Source organism: Rhinatrema bivittatum, chromosome 2, assembly GCF_901001135.1.
Source record: "Rhinatrema bivittatum chromosome 2, aRhiBiv1.1, whole genome shotgun sequence".
Lineage (NCBI taxonomy): Eukaryota > Metazoa > Chordata > Amphibia > Gymnophiona > Rhinatrematidae > Rhinatrema > Rhinatrema bivittatum.
Genome location: NC_042616.1, coordinates 67,783,660 through 67,801,355, shown reverse-complemented (window position 1 = coordinate 67,801,355; position 17,696 = coordinate 67,783,660). Strand labels below are relative to the sequence as shown.

Here is a 17,696-nt window from a genome sequence, read left to right as displayed (position 1 = left end):
TATAAAGACAGTAATTTGTCTTTTTTCGGACCTTGTGACAGCAAAATGGATCCACTCTGCATACCAAGGCTGAATTGGAAAAAAAAATTATACAGTACCTCTTTTTGCTGTGCAAGAATATATCCAAAGCACAGGGAGAAACTAACTCACACCATAACATTTTGGCACGAATCATTATTTTTAAATATTTTTTTAACTGCTCTCTTACAAGTCCCCTGATGTTCTGCATACATCTGTATTCACCTTATCTCACCTGTAATGGAGTTTGATTGGTCCATTGCAGTCTGTGTGATGTCATTTGTGAATCAAGCACAAATGGTGGCCATGAATTTATATTTACCGCACTTTTCGATAGGGCTGCTCTCAGAACTGCAGAAGAATGGCAGTGAAGCTGGTTCAAGGCTTTCAAAATGAATGTACAAGGAAATGTGTTAGCATTTCAAGATGCCTAGTTTCCTTATTTGATATATAAATTTGCATATGGTTCTGATTACCCGCCAATGGCAGGGCAGCTTTAAACATTCTCAGTGACATCACAATGTGTGCTTCTTTTTTTTTCTTTAGAGATACTTTGGGCCTCATTTTCTAATATTGCAGTGGTAATGCATGAGGGGGTGTGTCCTATGCAAATAAGGCATTTTTTGTGCAGTGGGGAAACATTGCTGCATGTGATGTTGAGTATCGTGGTCCACGATATTCCCAGACAGCCTGTTTCAGGAGAGAGAGAGAGAGAGAGAGAGAGAGAGAAAGCACCTTCCTATAATGGCTATGCCCTAGACAGGTATTTGTATCCCTATGGGAGGGCCACCTAGTAACTCGAGGTGGGGATTAGGTATGAGCGTAGGGGGTTGTGGGCCACTTTCACATTCAACATGAGACCTACGGAAAGAACAGTGGTCTCTAGTGAAGATTTGCTGGCCGTCGGAGTGAGGAAACTCACTCCAAGAAGAGATTTGGGCAACGTTCTCTCCACCTAGCTTGTTGTTGCCCAGGTAGAGTGTCCATCAAGCTAGGTGGAGAGAACGTTGTCCAAATCTCATCTTGGAGTGAGCTTCCTCACTCCGAAGGCCTTCAAATCTTCACAAGAGACCACTGTTCTGTTCGTACGTCTCACGTGGAATGTGAAAGTGGCCCACAACCCCCTATGCTCATACCTAATCCCCACCTCGAGTTACTAGGTGGCCCTCCCATAGGGATACAAATACCTGTCTAGGGCATAAGCATTATAGGAAGGTTCTCTCTCTCTCTTTCTCTCTCAATAGGCTGTCAGGAAATGTCATGCACTGCAATACCCCTTTACTGCCCGCTAGCACAGCATGTAACACAAATGAAAGGGTTGTAGCTATTAGCCACGCTAACACTGCAGCTGTTTCGCCGCACACGATAACTGTTTCTCACTTTACATATGCTCCGCCCCCTGAATACCACATTACAAATCACATTAGCGTGATTTGCAAATTTATCACGCACGGTAACTCCTTGGAAAATGAGGCCCTTTATTTGCTTGCCATTTTGCTTTATTTCAAACTATGTGCTGAGGGACCAAAAGGCACAAGGCAACCCAAAGACATTACAATGTGCTCTGATCTCCCAGGGATTATAACTGAACTGGCCTGTAGGAAGCTAAAATGAAAAAACAAACAAACAGCAATTCTAAGTGGTGGTGGACATAAGGTTAACATGAAAGGGTGTGCTAGGGGTCACTGAGCACTCTACCAATTGTAGTAGAAATGTGAATGAAATTGAATGTATAGTTCAAAAGATGTTTGGGGGGAGGAGGGAGACAGTCACACTTACAAGGTAGGGCAGACCCAGATACATAGGCACAGTGGTCTTACATGGCAAGTTTCTCTATAGAAATCAAGGCTAACAATCGTATCATTTTTTAATTAATACAGTGTGAATGTAAAATGTTCTTTGGGAATACTGAACAGTGCTCAGTGCCTGTTTGTTAAAGTTTGTGTACAAGATTCTGATGTTATCTGTCCTTATTGCAGCTAACCTGCTTTTTTTGTTTGCGAATAGTACGTCACCTTTTTGTAAATGCAATCTATAGGTTTCTAATCTATGCGCATTGAGAATAATTTCCATATTCTCATTCTGAATACCTAAATATCTGAAATATCTTTGGCAGTATCCGAGAAAGGAGCTGCAGAAATGTACCTTTTTTTTGGCTGGCGTTGTGGAGCAGCTGCCCGCCTCTACATCTATTCTCATTGACTGCCGTGGTCCCAGGAAGAGGGCAGAGCCAGAGTAGGCACTTGGGCACTGAACCTACAGTCAGCAAAACATTCAGGGCTCCAGCAGATGTTTCTACTTCTTAGTCCCAAAAGCAAATGCCAGACTGGTGCAGATCCAGCAACCTGTTACTCAACACTGGGAACAGTATGCTGACTTTTGTTGTTGCATGTCATAGAAATCAAGGACCTTCTACTCCTGGATGTATGTGTTTGTTTTTGTAAAATTTTCATTGGACTAATTCAGTTCCTTAAAATGTCTTGGCAGTCCTACCTATAATCATTCACTGTTTTTTCCTATTTTATTTGGAACTGCAGCCTGTGCAGTAATCAGGAATTGTAGTTTATTTTATTTTGCATAATGCTTGCAAAGGTCGTCACTGGGGGTTGAGTGCAAGTGTGTCTTTACTATATAGAGTATTTCAGAATTCCCCCTGGATATCCGTTTTTCTGGTGCTAGTTAGTCAAAATGTGTCTCTACTGATTATAAGTGTGAAGATTATCCAAGCAGCAAATTGTTTTTTAGGGGCTTTTTTTTTTTTTTTTTTTTTGCAATCTTGGAAACTCAAAATTAACATAGACAGCCATGACTTCTCCCCATTCCTCACCTGCCCTCATCCCGTCTTCTTGACATCATTCACCCAACACAACAACAAACTGACACAATCACAGTTGTGGAAGAACAAATGCAAGGCCTCAACCTCATTTGCAAACCATTAAAACCCTGTGTTTATCCAAGTCAGAAAATCAAATAAACCATCTTATTCCAGTCCACCATGGGACCAGCTGGGCCTCTGGCTGGTTCTCCCACAGTATATGGCCACTGTTGAAGTCAACCACTGCCTTTCCATTTGCCAACCAGGTAGGTTAGTGATGGCATGACTGTTCCACTACTACAGCTTCTCTGCCCTGACACTACACTCAAGGGGACATCCTCACCCTATCTGAAATTGTAACCTCCCAGTATGGGCAGGGCTACCTGTTCTACTAGTAGCACCTCATGGCAATTAGCTTGGGAAATCTGCCCCCTAACTTGAGATATGCAGCCAACACCCCCCTTTGCAACCCATCTATCCCATTTGCCTACTAACAGTTGGGAGGCCCCACCTCTTAATTTAAGACCTCTCTCCAGCCTGCCACCAGCAGATAGCCCTCGTCAAGAATTGGACAGGTAGATGAGCCAGGGGCAGTTCATGTATTATGGTGGGCTGCAATAGTAACTTGTGAGCAATTTAATGCTTGGGTACTTGTGACTTGGATTGGCTACTGTTAGAAACAGGATACTGGGCTTGATGGACCCTTGGTCTGACCCAGTATGGTATTTCTTATGTTCTTATCCAAAATAGCATCCTTTTGAAGGGATGCAGAAAGATGACACGCAAACCTTTGAACACACACACACAAAATTAAATTTTAAATAAAGAAAATACATGGAAATTCAACTTGCCATTTTTTACATGTAAAACAGACTTTGATGAACTCTGCACAGTATATTGACGTATCAATGATTTCCTCAAAACTGGACCTTTTGGTTTCAAGGCTTTGGGCTCAGCTCATGAAGTTACACTGCATCAGTACAAATCTGCACTATGAAAAATGTCGGAAACAATATTTCTTTACATTTTTTAATGATTTGATGAAAATAATTCACGGGAATGAACCTTTGACCAATGTCTACGCTGCACTCTGAACACTAACTTTTCTTCTTTTGCTTTCTTTTATTTCAGGCTGACAGGGAATGAACCTTTGACCATCCTCCCTCTGACTTCAGAAATGGAGGAAGCTGCAGTTAAAGCTCATTACAAAGCTTGCGACCGGCTGAAGCTGGAGCGAAAGCAACGCAGGATGTGCAGGCGAGACCCGGGTGTTGCTGAGACTCTCATGGAGGCCATCAGCATGAGTGCTGAAGAGTGTCAGTACCAGTTCCGCTTTGAACGGTGGAACTGCACCCTTGAAGGACGTTACAGAGCCAGTCTGCTTAAGAGAGGTAAGTTGGTCTGATGGTTGGGGAGAAGGCATCCTGTGTTTATATTATTTATGCTGACTACATCTGAGAAATGCTTTGCAAATAATTGTTAACTACAAATTGCTGTCCAGAATGCCCATGATACTCTATAACATTCTGCTGGAAACGCCATTTTATCACAGGTAAAAAAAAAAGATTGGATTTACTAAACTGTGGAACCTGAGTATCGCAGTTTAGTAAATCCATGGGAAGGGGAAAGGAGCCCCTAGGGTCAGCCAGTGCCATTTTAAAAATTGTTGCTGGCAGGGCAGAAGCGAGTAGGGATCACTCTTGCCCCCCACTAAACCTCCAGGGCTTTTATGATAAGCCTGGAGTTGAGATGGGGCGAGTTTTCAGATGTGGGCAATGTTTTGTTTCAATGGAGCATAAACAGCAGGGCTTTTATGGGACTTATTTTTAATTATGGCCTAGGTAGGGGTACTGGGGAGATTGGGAGAAGTAGGAAGTTGGCCATGGCTTTTACTGGGTCGTATGGCCCTTTAAGAAGGTGCCTGAAGACTACTATCAGATGGTTTAGCTTGGTGATACTCCTGTGGGGAAGTTATCTACACCTCTTGAGGGGTAATTAACTTTCCAACTAGTAGGACAGGCATGCGCCCAGCAGATTTTAAAAACCACCTACATGCGCGCGCAACTCCCGATGGGCGAATATCTCATTGTGATTCAAAAAGGGGCGTGGTTTGGGAATGGTTTGGATGGGGCATGGGCGTTCTGAGGCAGGACCAAGAGATGTGTGTGCAAATACTTACTCATCCAGGTCCAGTCCCACGTACCTTTACTTCTGCTATGGAGGAGGTGTAAGTTAAAAAATAAAAAAATAAAAACCAGCCGTCCCTGATGGTTTAAAATGTCTAGGGAGAAAGAAATAGGAGCTTAAACAAAATGCTCGTGCCTTCTCCACAATGAAACTAAAAATCCATCCTGACTGCAGAAGGCTCTGCTATTTATTACAGAGAGTGCTGTTACCATGGCAGCAACCCCCAAGGGGGAGCTGAAAACCAGGCGGCTTGCCCCTAACTCTCTGCCTATAGGAATTTCAGTAAAACAAAAGGTCCTACAATGTAAACCGCTAAATGTTCAATGTAAACCGCTAAATGAAGCGATAGTTACGGTTCCTTAGCGATAGTTTTGGTTCCTTGTAAACCGGGGTGATATGTATACTATACAGGAACCCCGGTATATAAATTATTTAAATAAATAAATAAATCATGACAATGATAACATTAAATTATATCATGACAATGACAATGACAATGACAATGATAATGACAATGACAATGACAATGACAATGACAACATTAAACCAGCAAGATATGTTTTCATGATTGCCGGTATATAAAAACTCTAAATAAATAAATTAAATACCAGAGAACACGATTAGAAAGGTAACCCCATCCAGGGAGGCAGGCTACACTCCGATGGGGCCATAAACTTATTTACTATCTCTTTGGGGCTGGAACCCTGGCTAGCTGTCTCTGCAGACTTTTTCCCCAGAGGGTGGATTATTTTTGTGGGGTCAGGGGGGGGGGGGGGGGGGGGGGGGGGGGGGGGGGGGGGAGGGAGAGGAAGAGTTAATTTTCAGGGCTCCAAGTGGAAGTGCTAACGCTGACTTTTCTTCCATTATCCCTGGGAGAGGGGATACGTATCCTAAGGGGCCGATGCAATAAGGTGCACTGAGCCGAGCACACTGTTAACTTGCAGTCAGACGCGGGTAGAATAGGCGCTAATCAATCCCCTAATGCAATAAGGGGACTAGCGCATATTCAACGCACGTCCAATGCAGAGTGAATCCAATAGCGCTCATCACATGCAAATGCATGCGAATGAGGCTATTAGGCATTTACTCTCGATGCAAAAAAAAAAAAAAATGTGCGTCTCGGACGCACATTTAACTGCCGTCTATTAATGCCTGCCAGGAGCAGGCGTTACTAGCTGTGCGCATCAAAACAAAAGATAAAAAATAAAAGAAATAAAACAAACAAACAAACAAAAAAATTGACAGTCGGACCCATCACGAAAACCGACGCCGCAGTCATGAAAACCGATTGGGTTCACGTTAGCAAGGATGCGCGACCCCCTCATTTAAATATTGTATGGCGCCCAATTTGGGGGCGGCTGGTGTGCGTTAAGAGAGCGGGCTCTGACTGTTCAGCGCCAGCTTTCTATGCGAGTTTATTGCATCGCCCCCTAAGTGTGTGTTATAAGTGCCAAAATTAACACCACACAGTCACTTGTTTAGTGTCCCGAAACAAAGGCTTTACTGTTTACACACCGATGGAATATGGCACAACAAATTCATTTTCCGCACTACAGAATTAATTTGGCTTACAGTCTTTCTTCTCTGTGCAGGGGTATCTTGTACTAGGGCAAGGAACATCCACCCTCCAGGGCATGGAAAAGTGAAGTTAAAACATGGACAGGGGATGCTCGTTTGGGCAGGAAAACCCCTCCAGAAATGGCAAAAAAGGCACAGAGTCCGGTTCTCTCTCTCCCCAGGGGAGAAGATGTTGGATGGGTCTGCCCAGTGATTGCTGGTTTCTTTTATTCATGGTTAGCTGCTCTCTTGAAACTCTAAGGTGTAGATTTTTTAAAAAAGCGCGATCATGTACTTTTGTTTGCGCAGCAGGCGCAAACAAAAGTACGCTGGATTTTATAAGATAAGCGCATAGCCACGCGTATCCTCTAAAATCCTGGATCGGCACGCGCAAGGCTGCCGATTTTGGGCAGCCTGCGCGCGCCGAGCCGCGCAACCTGCCTCCGTTCCCTCCGAGGCCGCTCCGAAATCGGAGGGAACTTTCTTTCGCCCTCCCCTCACCTTCCCCTCCCTTCCCCTACCTAACCCACCCCCCCGGCCCTATCTAAACCCCCCCTTACCTTTGTCCCTAGATTTACGCCTGCGAGAAGCAGACGTAAATCTACGCGCGCCAGCGGACTGCTGGCACGCCGTCTTCCGACCCGGGGGCTGGTCCGGAGGTCTGGACCATGCCCCCGGGCCGGTGCCACGCCCCGGTCCCGCCCCCTAAATGCCACGTCCTGCCCCCGAAACGCCGCGTCATCTGGTCCCACCCCCCCGACATGCCCCCTTCAAAAAACCCCGGGACCTACGCGCGTCCCGGGGCTCTGCGCGCGCCGACGGCCTATGCAAAATAGGCGCGCCGACACGCAAGGCCCTGCTCGCGTAAATCCGGGCGGATTTACGTGAGCAGGGCTTTTAAAATCCGCCCCTTAGCTTCTCATAGTCTCTTTCACATCCCTGAGGAGAGGGATCCCCTGAAGCAGGCAGCTGTCCCTGCTCCAAACAGGATGGAAGGGGCAGTCAAAACCTTCCTCCTGGATCTCAAAACGAAGTCATTTTTCCTTCAAAGGAAGCTAACATCGGGATTCCTCCTTACTCTGGGGCACCACCTCCTCCGTCCTCAGTGAGGGTTTGGAAGGGCAGGGTTTTTTTTAATCAGAACAGGGTTTCTTGTGCTCTAAGCGCAGGTGGTGTACAGGCTATAGCAAGGCTCTTACCACTTAATTGCAGAAATCTCAAAAATATACCCAGAGGGACAATCCTAACCAGCCAGGGAGTGGACTGGATAAGGAAAACCTTCTAGAATCTGGTCAGTCTCCCCAGGCAGGATGTGCCTGGCTCTTTTGCCTGGGCCTGAAAAACCAACTCAGGAGAAACTCCTCTCTGACTCCTAACTCATAAGCGATTGCTTCCTTTAGATTCTGGAGAGGGCTGCTTAAAAAACCTGTCAAGGGACATGGCCATTCCAGACCTCTCAAAGTGAGGAGACTGCATTTGAATGGTATCCTCGCCCATTCACTAACTTTCTGGCAAAATTTAAGACCCACGCGCATTTACTGGCTTGCGTACATGGACACGCTGATTTATAACATATGTGCGTATATGCGCATATATGTACGCGTGTTATAAAATCGTCTCTCTGTGCACACAATTTTATATTGACGCACACATGTGCATGCAAATGCCATCTTTTGCACATAAGTGGGGAGAATTTTTCCCAGTTCACTCCCAGTTTGCTCCTGTAAAGGAGAAGACTTTCTAAACTCCCTAGCTAACTTGCCTCCCTTTTACCCTATTAACACTGAGCCTTAAAACCCCGCTGACTAGCCTAATTTCTTTTGTCACACGATTTACACTTCATCCATAGCTGAAGTAAAGTTATGCTGTAGAGGACCCTGGCACACCCTTGTGTGTGTAATTACTAATGCACTGACTTCATGCCTCTGTATTGCTCCATGGTTAGTGCAGTTAGTGTAGCTGGGTTCAAAAAAGGTTTGGATAAGTTCTTGGAGGAGAAGTCCATTAACTGCTATTAATCAACGGGCCGATTCAGTAAATATGCGGGAGAGCTGACGAACGCCCGCTCTCCCAACGCGCGCACCAGCCACTCGCCGGTGCGTGCGATTCAGTATGTAAATTAGGTGGTGTGGTAGAAATGGGCAAAAGGAGGCGCTAGGGATACTAGCGCGTCCCTAGTGCCTCCTTTTGACCTGAAGCGGCGGCTGTCAGCGGGTTTGACAGCCGCCGCTCAATTTTGCCGGCGTCGGTTCTCGAGCCCGCTGACAGCCATGGGCTCGGAAACCGGACGCCGGCAAAATTGAGCGTCTGGTTTTTGGCCCAACAGCCGCCGGCCCAATTTAAATTTTTTTTTTTTTACTTTTTACACCCTTCGGGACCTCCAATTTAATATCGCTATGATATTAAGTCGGAGGGTGCACAGAAAAGCAGTTTTTACTGCTTTTCTGTGCACTTTCCCGGTGCTGGCAGAAACTAGCGCCTACCTTTGGGTAGGCGCTAATTTCTGAAAGTAAAATGTGCGGCGTGGCTGCACATTTTACTTACTGTATCCCGCGTGCATACCTAATAGGGCCATCAACATGCATTTGCATGTTGAGGGCGCTATTAGGTGTCGCGGGATGGATGCACGTTTTCTGCCCCTTATTGAATAAGGGGTAAGGGAAACCGCACGTCCAAGTGCAGGTTAACAGTGTGCTCCGTCGGAGCGCACTGTACTGTATCGGCCTGTAGGTTTACTTAGGGAATAGCCACTGCTATTAATTGCATCAGTAGAATGGGATCTTCTTGGTGTTTGGGTAATTGCCAGGTTCTTGTGGCCTGGTTTTGCCTCTGTTGGTAATAGGATGCTGGGCTTGATGGACCCTTGGTCTGACCCCACATGGCAATTTCTTATGTTCTTATGGTGAGACCACACCTTGAGAACTGTGTACTGTTCTGGTCACCGCATCTCAAAAAAGATATAGTTGCACTGGAGAAGGTACAGAGAAGGGTGTCCAAAATGATAAAGGGGATGGAACAGCTCCCCTATGAGGAAAAGATAAAGAGGTTAAGACTGGTCAGCTTGGAGAAAAGACTGCTGAGGGGAGATATGATAGAGGTCTTTAAAATCATGAGAGGTCTTGAATGAGTAGATGTGAATCTGTTATTTACACTTTTCGATAATAGAAGTACTAGGGAGCATCCCATGAAGTTAGCAAGTTACACATTTAAGACTAAACGGAGAAAATTCTTTTTCACTCAATGCACAATTAAGCTCTGGAATTTGTTGCCAGAGGATGTGGTTAGATTAGGTAGTGTAGCTGGGTTTAAAAAAGGTTTGGATAATTTCTTGGAGGAGAAGTCAACTGCTATTAATCAAGTTGACTGAGAGAATGGCCTCTGCTATTACTGGAATCAATAGCATGGGATCTTCTTAGTGTTTGGGTAATTGCCAGGTTCTTGTGGCCTGGATTGGCCTATGTTGGAAACAGAATGCTGGGCTTGATGGACCTTTGGTCTGACCCAGCATGGCAATTTCTTATTTTCTTATGTCCTCATCAGGAGCAGCAGTAAAGTTACATGGATGTCTAACATATGTGCACTGCAGGCTTCATTTTTAAAATTCGGAGTTACACACATAAGTCTTGACCTCATTCTGGAACACCCATGCCCCATCCATGCCCTGCTCCTTTTCTGCCCCCTTATTCATCACATATGCACAAGTAGATATGCATGAATTGTGCAGCTTTTTAAAATCCGCGTAGCTTGTGCATGGCCCGAGCAATGCAGGCATGGGCATTTTTGCGCAAACAAAGCTTTTAAAATCGACGCGCAAGAATTCACCCAGGCATTAATAGTAACAGAATTGGGTGTCTGTTACAGGAGCATAGAAGCATGATAGCAGAAAAAGACCATATGGCCCAATTAGTCTGCTCATCCATCTAATTTATCTAGCTCATACAATTCCCATCATTCCCTCATAAGAACATAAGAACATAAGAAAATGCCATGCTGGGTCAGACCAAGGGTCCATGAAGACCAACATCCTGTTTCCAACAGAGGCCAAAACCAGGCCACAAGAACCTGGCAATTACCCAAACACTAAGAAGATCCCATGCTACTGATGCAATTAATATAAGTGGCTATTCCCTAAGTAAACTTGATTAATAGCCGTTAATGGACTTCTCCTCCAAGAATTTATCCAAACCTTTTTTGAACCCAGTTATACTAACTGCACTAAATAGAAAGAGAAATACAGTTGATTGGAAAGGGTGCACCAAGCAGTTATTTTAATCTATAAATACACCTTAATGTAACCATCTACAAATAGCTCTAGTATACTCACCTCCAGGTACCTTAGATACTGACCCCTCACCATTAATTGAATTCACTACCAAACAGGACAAACCAGCTATATTGATGGGTGACTTCAACCTACATGTAAACAGCACTCGTTTAACCCACAATTGCGACATCCTCCTCACAGCTCTAAATCACCTTGGCTTCAACCAGATCATCAAGGATCCCACACACAAAGCGGGTCACACGCTAGACCTGATCTTTCTCAACAATGGCATAACTTCGACCAACAACCCCACCTGTGTCCCAGTCCCTTGGTCTGACCATTACTTCATCTCTGCGGAACTTCAAATCAAAGACCAGCCTCGTCTTAGCTTCCCAGCAACTACTATTCACTACAGGAAGCCTTGCACCATTGACAGTCTTAATAAAGTGCTCTCTAAAGAACTCGACCGCCTGGACCTCTCAGACGCCTCATCAGCGATCAACTCCTGGCTTAAGATAACAAAGGAGGTCGCAGATCTATCCTGCCCTACCACTACCAAAACTCTGAAACCTCCGCAAGCTAATAGACACCCGTGGAACACCCCGACTCTAAAAACTCTCAAACAAGAACTTAGGAAAAAGGAAAACATCTGGCGCAAATCTCCATCCACTAACACAAGTCTAATCTACAAATCCCACCTCAACACATACAGACTAGCTATTCTCAAGGCAAAAAAATACTTCTTTGCAAAAAAAATCCATAACTTCGTATTCGACTCTAAAGCCTTATTCTCATTTGTATCATCCCTTACAAAACCCTCTCCACCAACCATCCCGGACGATCAAGCAGCCGTCAAAGCATTGGAATTAGCAATCTACTTCGACAACAAGATCACCAATCTCATCAAACCAATCACCACCCAACAGCTGACAACAACAACTCACCATAGCACCGCTAGGCCAATTTCCTTCCAACCTCGGACTCCTACACCCACCAGCACTCCGACCCACAACAAAAAATGCAGCTTATCATCATTCAAGACCCCATCATCCCTGGAAATTGAAATCATCCTCAATAAACTTAAACCATCTTCTCACCCTCTGGACACCATTCCTTCCAATCTATTACTATCGACTCCCAACACCATCTCCAAAGCATTAGCAAACATCATTAATTGTTCTTTAACCCAAGGAAAGGTCCCAGAACAACTGAAAATAGCCATTCTTAAACCACTACTAAAAAAACCTAACTTGCCAACAACAGACCCTGCCAACTTCCGCCCGATAGCCAACCTGCCTTTAATCTCACGAGTAATGGAGAGATTTGTTAACAAACAACTGTCTGATTACCTGGAGGAGAATAACATCCTCTCCCCCTTACAGTTTGGATTCAGGAAATCACAAAACACAGAAGCCCTATTAACTTCACTATCTGACACTATCCTCCTCAACCTTGAAAAAAAACAATCGTACCTCCTCGCTCTTCTTGACTTATTCCGCCCGCATTTGACACCGTAAATCATGAAATCCTCCTCGAGCGGCTTTCGGACATAGGAATCCAAGGAGAAGCCCACAGTTGGTTTCAATCATTCCTAGAAAACAGATACTACAAAGTCAAGATAAATAATGTAGAATCACCTCCTATCAAATCAACCAGAGGAGTACCTCAGGTTCTTCACTCTCTCCTACCCTTTTTTAACATCTACCTGCTTCCGCTCTGCCACCTACTCTCCAGCCTCAAGCTAAAACACTATATCTTCGCCGATGAACATTCAGATACTTCTTCCCATCACAGAATCACTCCAAAAAACCTGGGTGCATTGGAACAATTGCCTATTATCCATCAAATCTCCTTGTTATCCAGCCTCAACCTTATACTCAACACTAATAAAACAGAAATCCTCATCATCTCGCCCGATGAAAACCACACACTCTTCAACGTCCAAAACCAACACAATCCATAAATCCACCTATCAACCACTCACCCTTCAGTCAGAGACTTAGGGATGCGCATCGACAATCACTTCAACCTTAATCTTTCATCCACAACACAACTAAGGAATGTTACTTCAAACTACAAGTATTAAAAAATCTTAAACACTCCTTCACTTCATGACTTCCGCTTAGTAGTCCAGTCTTATTAATACTGTCCAACTTAGACTACTGCAATTCCTTCTGTTAGGGGTCTTTTCCGCTATCATCCATAAAACCTTACAGATGGTACAAAACGCCGCGGCGAGGCTACTCACCAACTCCAACAGAAGAGACCACATCACTCCAATCCTGCACTACCTCCACTGGCTTCCCATAAAAGCTAGAATCACCTTCAAGACACTATCAATGATCCACAAGGATATTATGGGAAGCGCCCACCTAAATCTTACCTCGCAACTCCGCCTTCACACATCAAAAAGACCAATCAGATATAACTACAAAGGTTCTCTACACACTCCCCCGATTAAAACCTCGCTAGCTAAACGAGCACTCTCCACAGCCGGGCCCACCCTTTGGAACTCACTTCCGCCAGATCTTTGACTCGAAACTTGCCATCTAACCTTCAAGAAAAACCTTAAAACATAGCTCTTCCGGCAAGCCTTTCCAGAATCGCAGGAACACTTCGACACAGGTCAAAGAACAAAATAGCGCAATTTAAAGTCCACCACCAACCTAATACCCTCAGGACCATCAGGAACCTTATTGATTGTTCAAAGTAACCCTACACGTTCTCTGTTCAATACTATGTTTATGGTTTAATGTAACGACCTTACTTATTGTTTTAAGGTTACTCTGTTCAATATTATATTTATTGTTTAATGTAACACCCCCCCGGCGATAGTTGTGTTATTTGGAAACCAACTTGATTTGATATATATATATCAAGAAAGTCGGTATATAAAAACCCTAAATAAATAAATAAATAAATAAATAAATAAATAAATAAATGTTAAATTGGAACCGCCTAATATTTCCTAACAGACATAACTTATACACATAGTTTATTATATTAAAATGTTTCCGTACTATGATGGCACATGTTAACTTGTAATCTATACCACTCAGACTGTACTTTATCGTGACTTTATGTAAACCGTTGTGATGGTTACCTACTAAACGACGGTATAAAAGAGTTTTGAAATAAATACATTTGAAATAAATAACCACATCCTCTGGCAACAAATCCAGAGCTTTATTGTGCGTTGAGTGAAACAATAATTTTCTCCAATTAGTCTTAAAAGTGCTACTTGCTAACTTCATGGAATGCCCTCTAGTCCTTCTATTATTTGAAAGTGTAAATAACCGATTCACATCTACTCGTTCAAGACCTCTAATGATCTTAAAGACCTCTATCATATCGACCCTCAGCCGTCTCTTCTCCAAGCTGAACAACCCTAACCTCTTCAGCCTTTCCTCATAGGAGAGCTGTTCCATCCCTTTTATCATTTTGGTTGCCCTTCTCTGTACCTTATCCATCGCACCTATATCTTTTTTGAGATGCGACGACCAGAATTGTACACAGTATTCAAGGTGCGGTATCACCATGGAGCGATATAGAGGCATTATGACATTTTCCATTTTATTAACCATTCCCTTCCTAATAATTCCTAACATTATGTTTGCTTTTTTGACTGCTGCAGCACACTGAGCCGACGATTTTAAAGTATTATCCATTATGATGCCTAGATCTTTTTCCTGGGTGGTAGCTCCTAATATGGACCTAACATCATGTAACTACAGCAAGGGTTATTTTTCCCTGTATGCATCACCTTGAACTTGTCAACATTAAATTTCATCTGCTATTTGGATGCTCAATCTTCCAGTCTTGCAAGGTCCTCCTGTAATGTATCACAATCCACTTGTGATTTAACTACTCTGAATAATTTTTTATCAGCCGCAAATTTGATAGTCTCACTCGTCGTATTCCTTTCCAGATCATTTATATATATATATATATATATATATATATATATATATATATATATATATATATATATATATTGAAAAGCACCGGTCCAAGTACAGATCCCTGAGGCACTCCACTGTTTACCTTTTTCCACCTAGAAAATTTACCATTTAAACCTACTCTCTGTTTCCTGTCTTTTAATCAGTTTGTAATCCAAAGATCTTGAAGAAGCATAGTTCCTGGTTGAGAAGACCATAGATGGGGATCAGATAACCGAAACTCCATATAAAGAATAGAATGTAAGGGAAGAGCTAGACAACTGAAAGTGGAAAAGGCTATGGGGCCAGATGCAGTACATCCCAGGATACTGAGGAAGCTCAGAGATGTGCTGGCAGGTCCACTGAAGGACCTGTTCAATAGATCCCTGGAAATGGGAATGGTGCTGTTGGATTGGAGAAGTGCAGTGGCAGTTTCTCTTCACAACAGAGGAGGCTGGAAACTACAGGCCAGTTAGCCTCACCTTGGTGGTAGGAAAATAAATGGAGACGCTGATGAAGGAAAGGATAGTGAACTATCTACTGTCCAGTGGGTTGCGAGATCTGACGCAGCATGGATGCACTGGGGAAGGTTCTGAGAGACAAATCTGACTGATTTTTTTGATTGGATTGAGTAAGAGCGCTCCATGCGATCAACTTGGATTTTAGCAAAGCTTTTGATACGGTCCTGCATAGGAGACTTGTGAATAAAATGAGAAGCTTAGGAGTGATGCCAAGGTAGTGGTGTGGATTACAAACTGGTTAACTGATAGAAGACAACGTGTAAAGGTAAATGGAACCTACTCTGAAGAGAGAACAGTGTTAAGTGGAGTGCCACAGGGATCAGTGATGGAACTGGTTCTGTTCAATATTTTTGTGAGAGACATTGTGGAAGGGATTGAAGGTAGAGTTTGTCTATTTATGGATTATACTAAGATGTGTAACAGAATGGACAAGCCTGAAGAAGTAGAGAGAATGAAAAGTGATTTAAGAAAGTATGAAGAGTAGTTGGCGATTTGGCAGCTGGGATTCAATGCCAAGAAGTGCAGAGTCATGCATCTGGGATGTGATAATCCAAAAGAGATGTATATGATGAGGGGTGAAAGAGTGCTGTGCATGGACCAAGAGAGGGCTCTTGGGGTGTTAGTGTCTGGCGATCTGAAAATGGCAATGTGACAAGGTGATAGCTAAATTCAGAAGAATGCTGGGCTGCATAGAGAACGGAATAACCAGTAAGAAAAAGGACAACTCTTTGTTCTTGGTGAGGCCTCACCTGGAGCACTTTGTTCAGTTCTGGAGACCGTATCTTAAAAAGGATAGAGACAGGATGGAGTCAGTACAGGGAAGGGCAACCAAAATGCTGTGGGATCAGTATCAGAAGACTTATGAGGAGAGGCTGAAGGAACTAAATATGTATACCCTGGAAGGGAGGAGGTGCAGGGGCAATATGATACAGAACTTCAGATACCTGAAAAGTTTTAATGATGCACGAACTTCAAACTTTTTCCATTTGAAAGAAATCATTAGAACTATGGGTCATGAAATGAAACTCCAAGGGGCATAACTCAGAGCAAATGTCAGGAAATATTTCTTCTCGGAGAGGGTTGTGGATGCCTGAATGCCCTTCTGGAGGAGGTGGTGGAGACGAAAACAGTCAAAGAATGAAAAGGAGCATGGGATTAACACTGCGGATCCTTAAAAGCTAGAGGATAGAAATGAAGAAAAGGGTTAAAGGAGGTAACTTGCTGGTACGGTGGTTACTACCCTTAACAGAAGGTATAGGGTAAGTCTTGATGCTTTGATGCAACTGCAACATTGCTCTCTGCTTCAACAATAGGGGGAAAAAGGGAATTGAATTCAGACAACAACCAACAAGAGCCCCGACTTTTACGGTCTTGGGAGCTGTTAAACATGGGGATAACCGGCACAGCTCAACAGTTACTTCTTTTTGACATAAGGCAGAGGATTACTACACTTAGCCAATAAACCTTGATGCTTTTGACACAACTGCAGCTTCGCTCTCTGCTTTGATTGGGGGGGGGGGGGGGGATTTGATTCAGACAACAAATAATATGGGCTATGATGTTTTCGCAGAAATAAGGGAAAACGTGCAGGACTGCTTCTTCGGCCATGTCCATAAGCATAGCATGTCAAGCAGTGCTGTCTGAATTTTTAAGAAAGCTTATTATTCAGTAAAAGAGAAACATGGGGGTAACCTGCACAGCATGGCAGAAACTAGCATAAGACGTTTGCTGGGAAGACTGTCCTCATTATTATGTTACTATGTTCCTGGAGGAAAAGTGCAGAAAGCATTATTAGCCAGGTGGAGAATGGAAAGCCATTGCTATCCCTGGTAGTGAGTAACAAAAAACAGATCTACTTTATTAGATCTGCCAGGTACTCCTGATCCAGACTGGCCATTGTCAGAGACAGTATGCTGTCTGACCAGTTTAGCATTTCTTCTGTTGTTATAAAATCTATTAAGTGTGGTATTGCTACAGAAAAAAGCTCTATCCCTGGTCCCTGTCAACCTTGCTTCTACTGGAACTTCAATGATCAACAATGCTTCTTCGGACAAGTGAAAGTGGCAGGTAATATTGTAACAGCTTAGCTTCTCTATTAAATATGTGGGGCCCATACCATTTAGCACCTTGAATGTTAAGATGTGAACCTTAAATTGGGCTCTGTAGGCTACAGAGAGTCAATGAAGTATCCTCAACCTAGGACTAATGTTATTTGAAAAGCCACAATTTGCCAGGACACTTGTTACAATGTTTTGCTTTTGCTGTACCATTTTGTTTTTAATAATCTATGGGGGCATCCACGTATAACACACTGCAGTAGTTTATTCTGGAGACCACAAATGCTTATGTAATGATCCCCCATATCAGTGCTTTGTCCTCTACTAGGAGTGCTATGG

General features: G+C 43.6%; 1 protein-coding gene across 1 annotated transcript in view; it reads left to right on the top strand.

Moving 5' to 3' along the window:
* WNT9A (Wnt family member 9A) overlaps positions 1–17,696 on the top strand; it is a 293,795-nt gene that overhangs the window by 215,022 nt on the left and 61,077 nt on the right. The window contains exon 2 of the mRNA XM_029588288.1: positions 3,965–4,224. Coding sequence (XP_029444148.1) covers positions 3,965–4,224 — 260 coding nt within the window. The remainder of the gene's footprint in view (positions 1–3,964; positions 4,225–17,696) is intronic.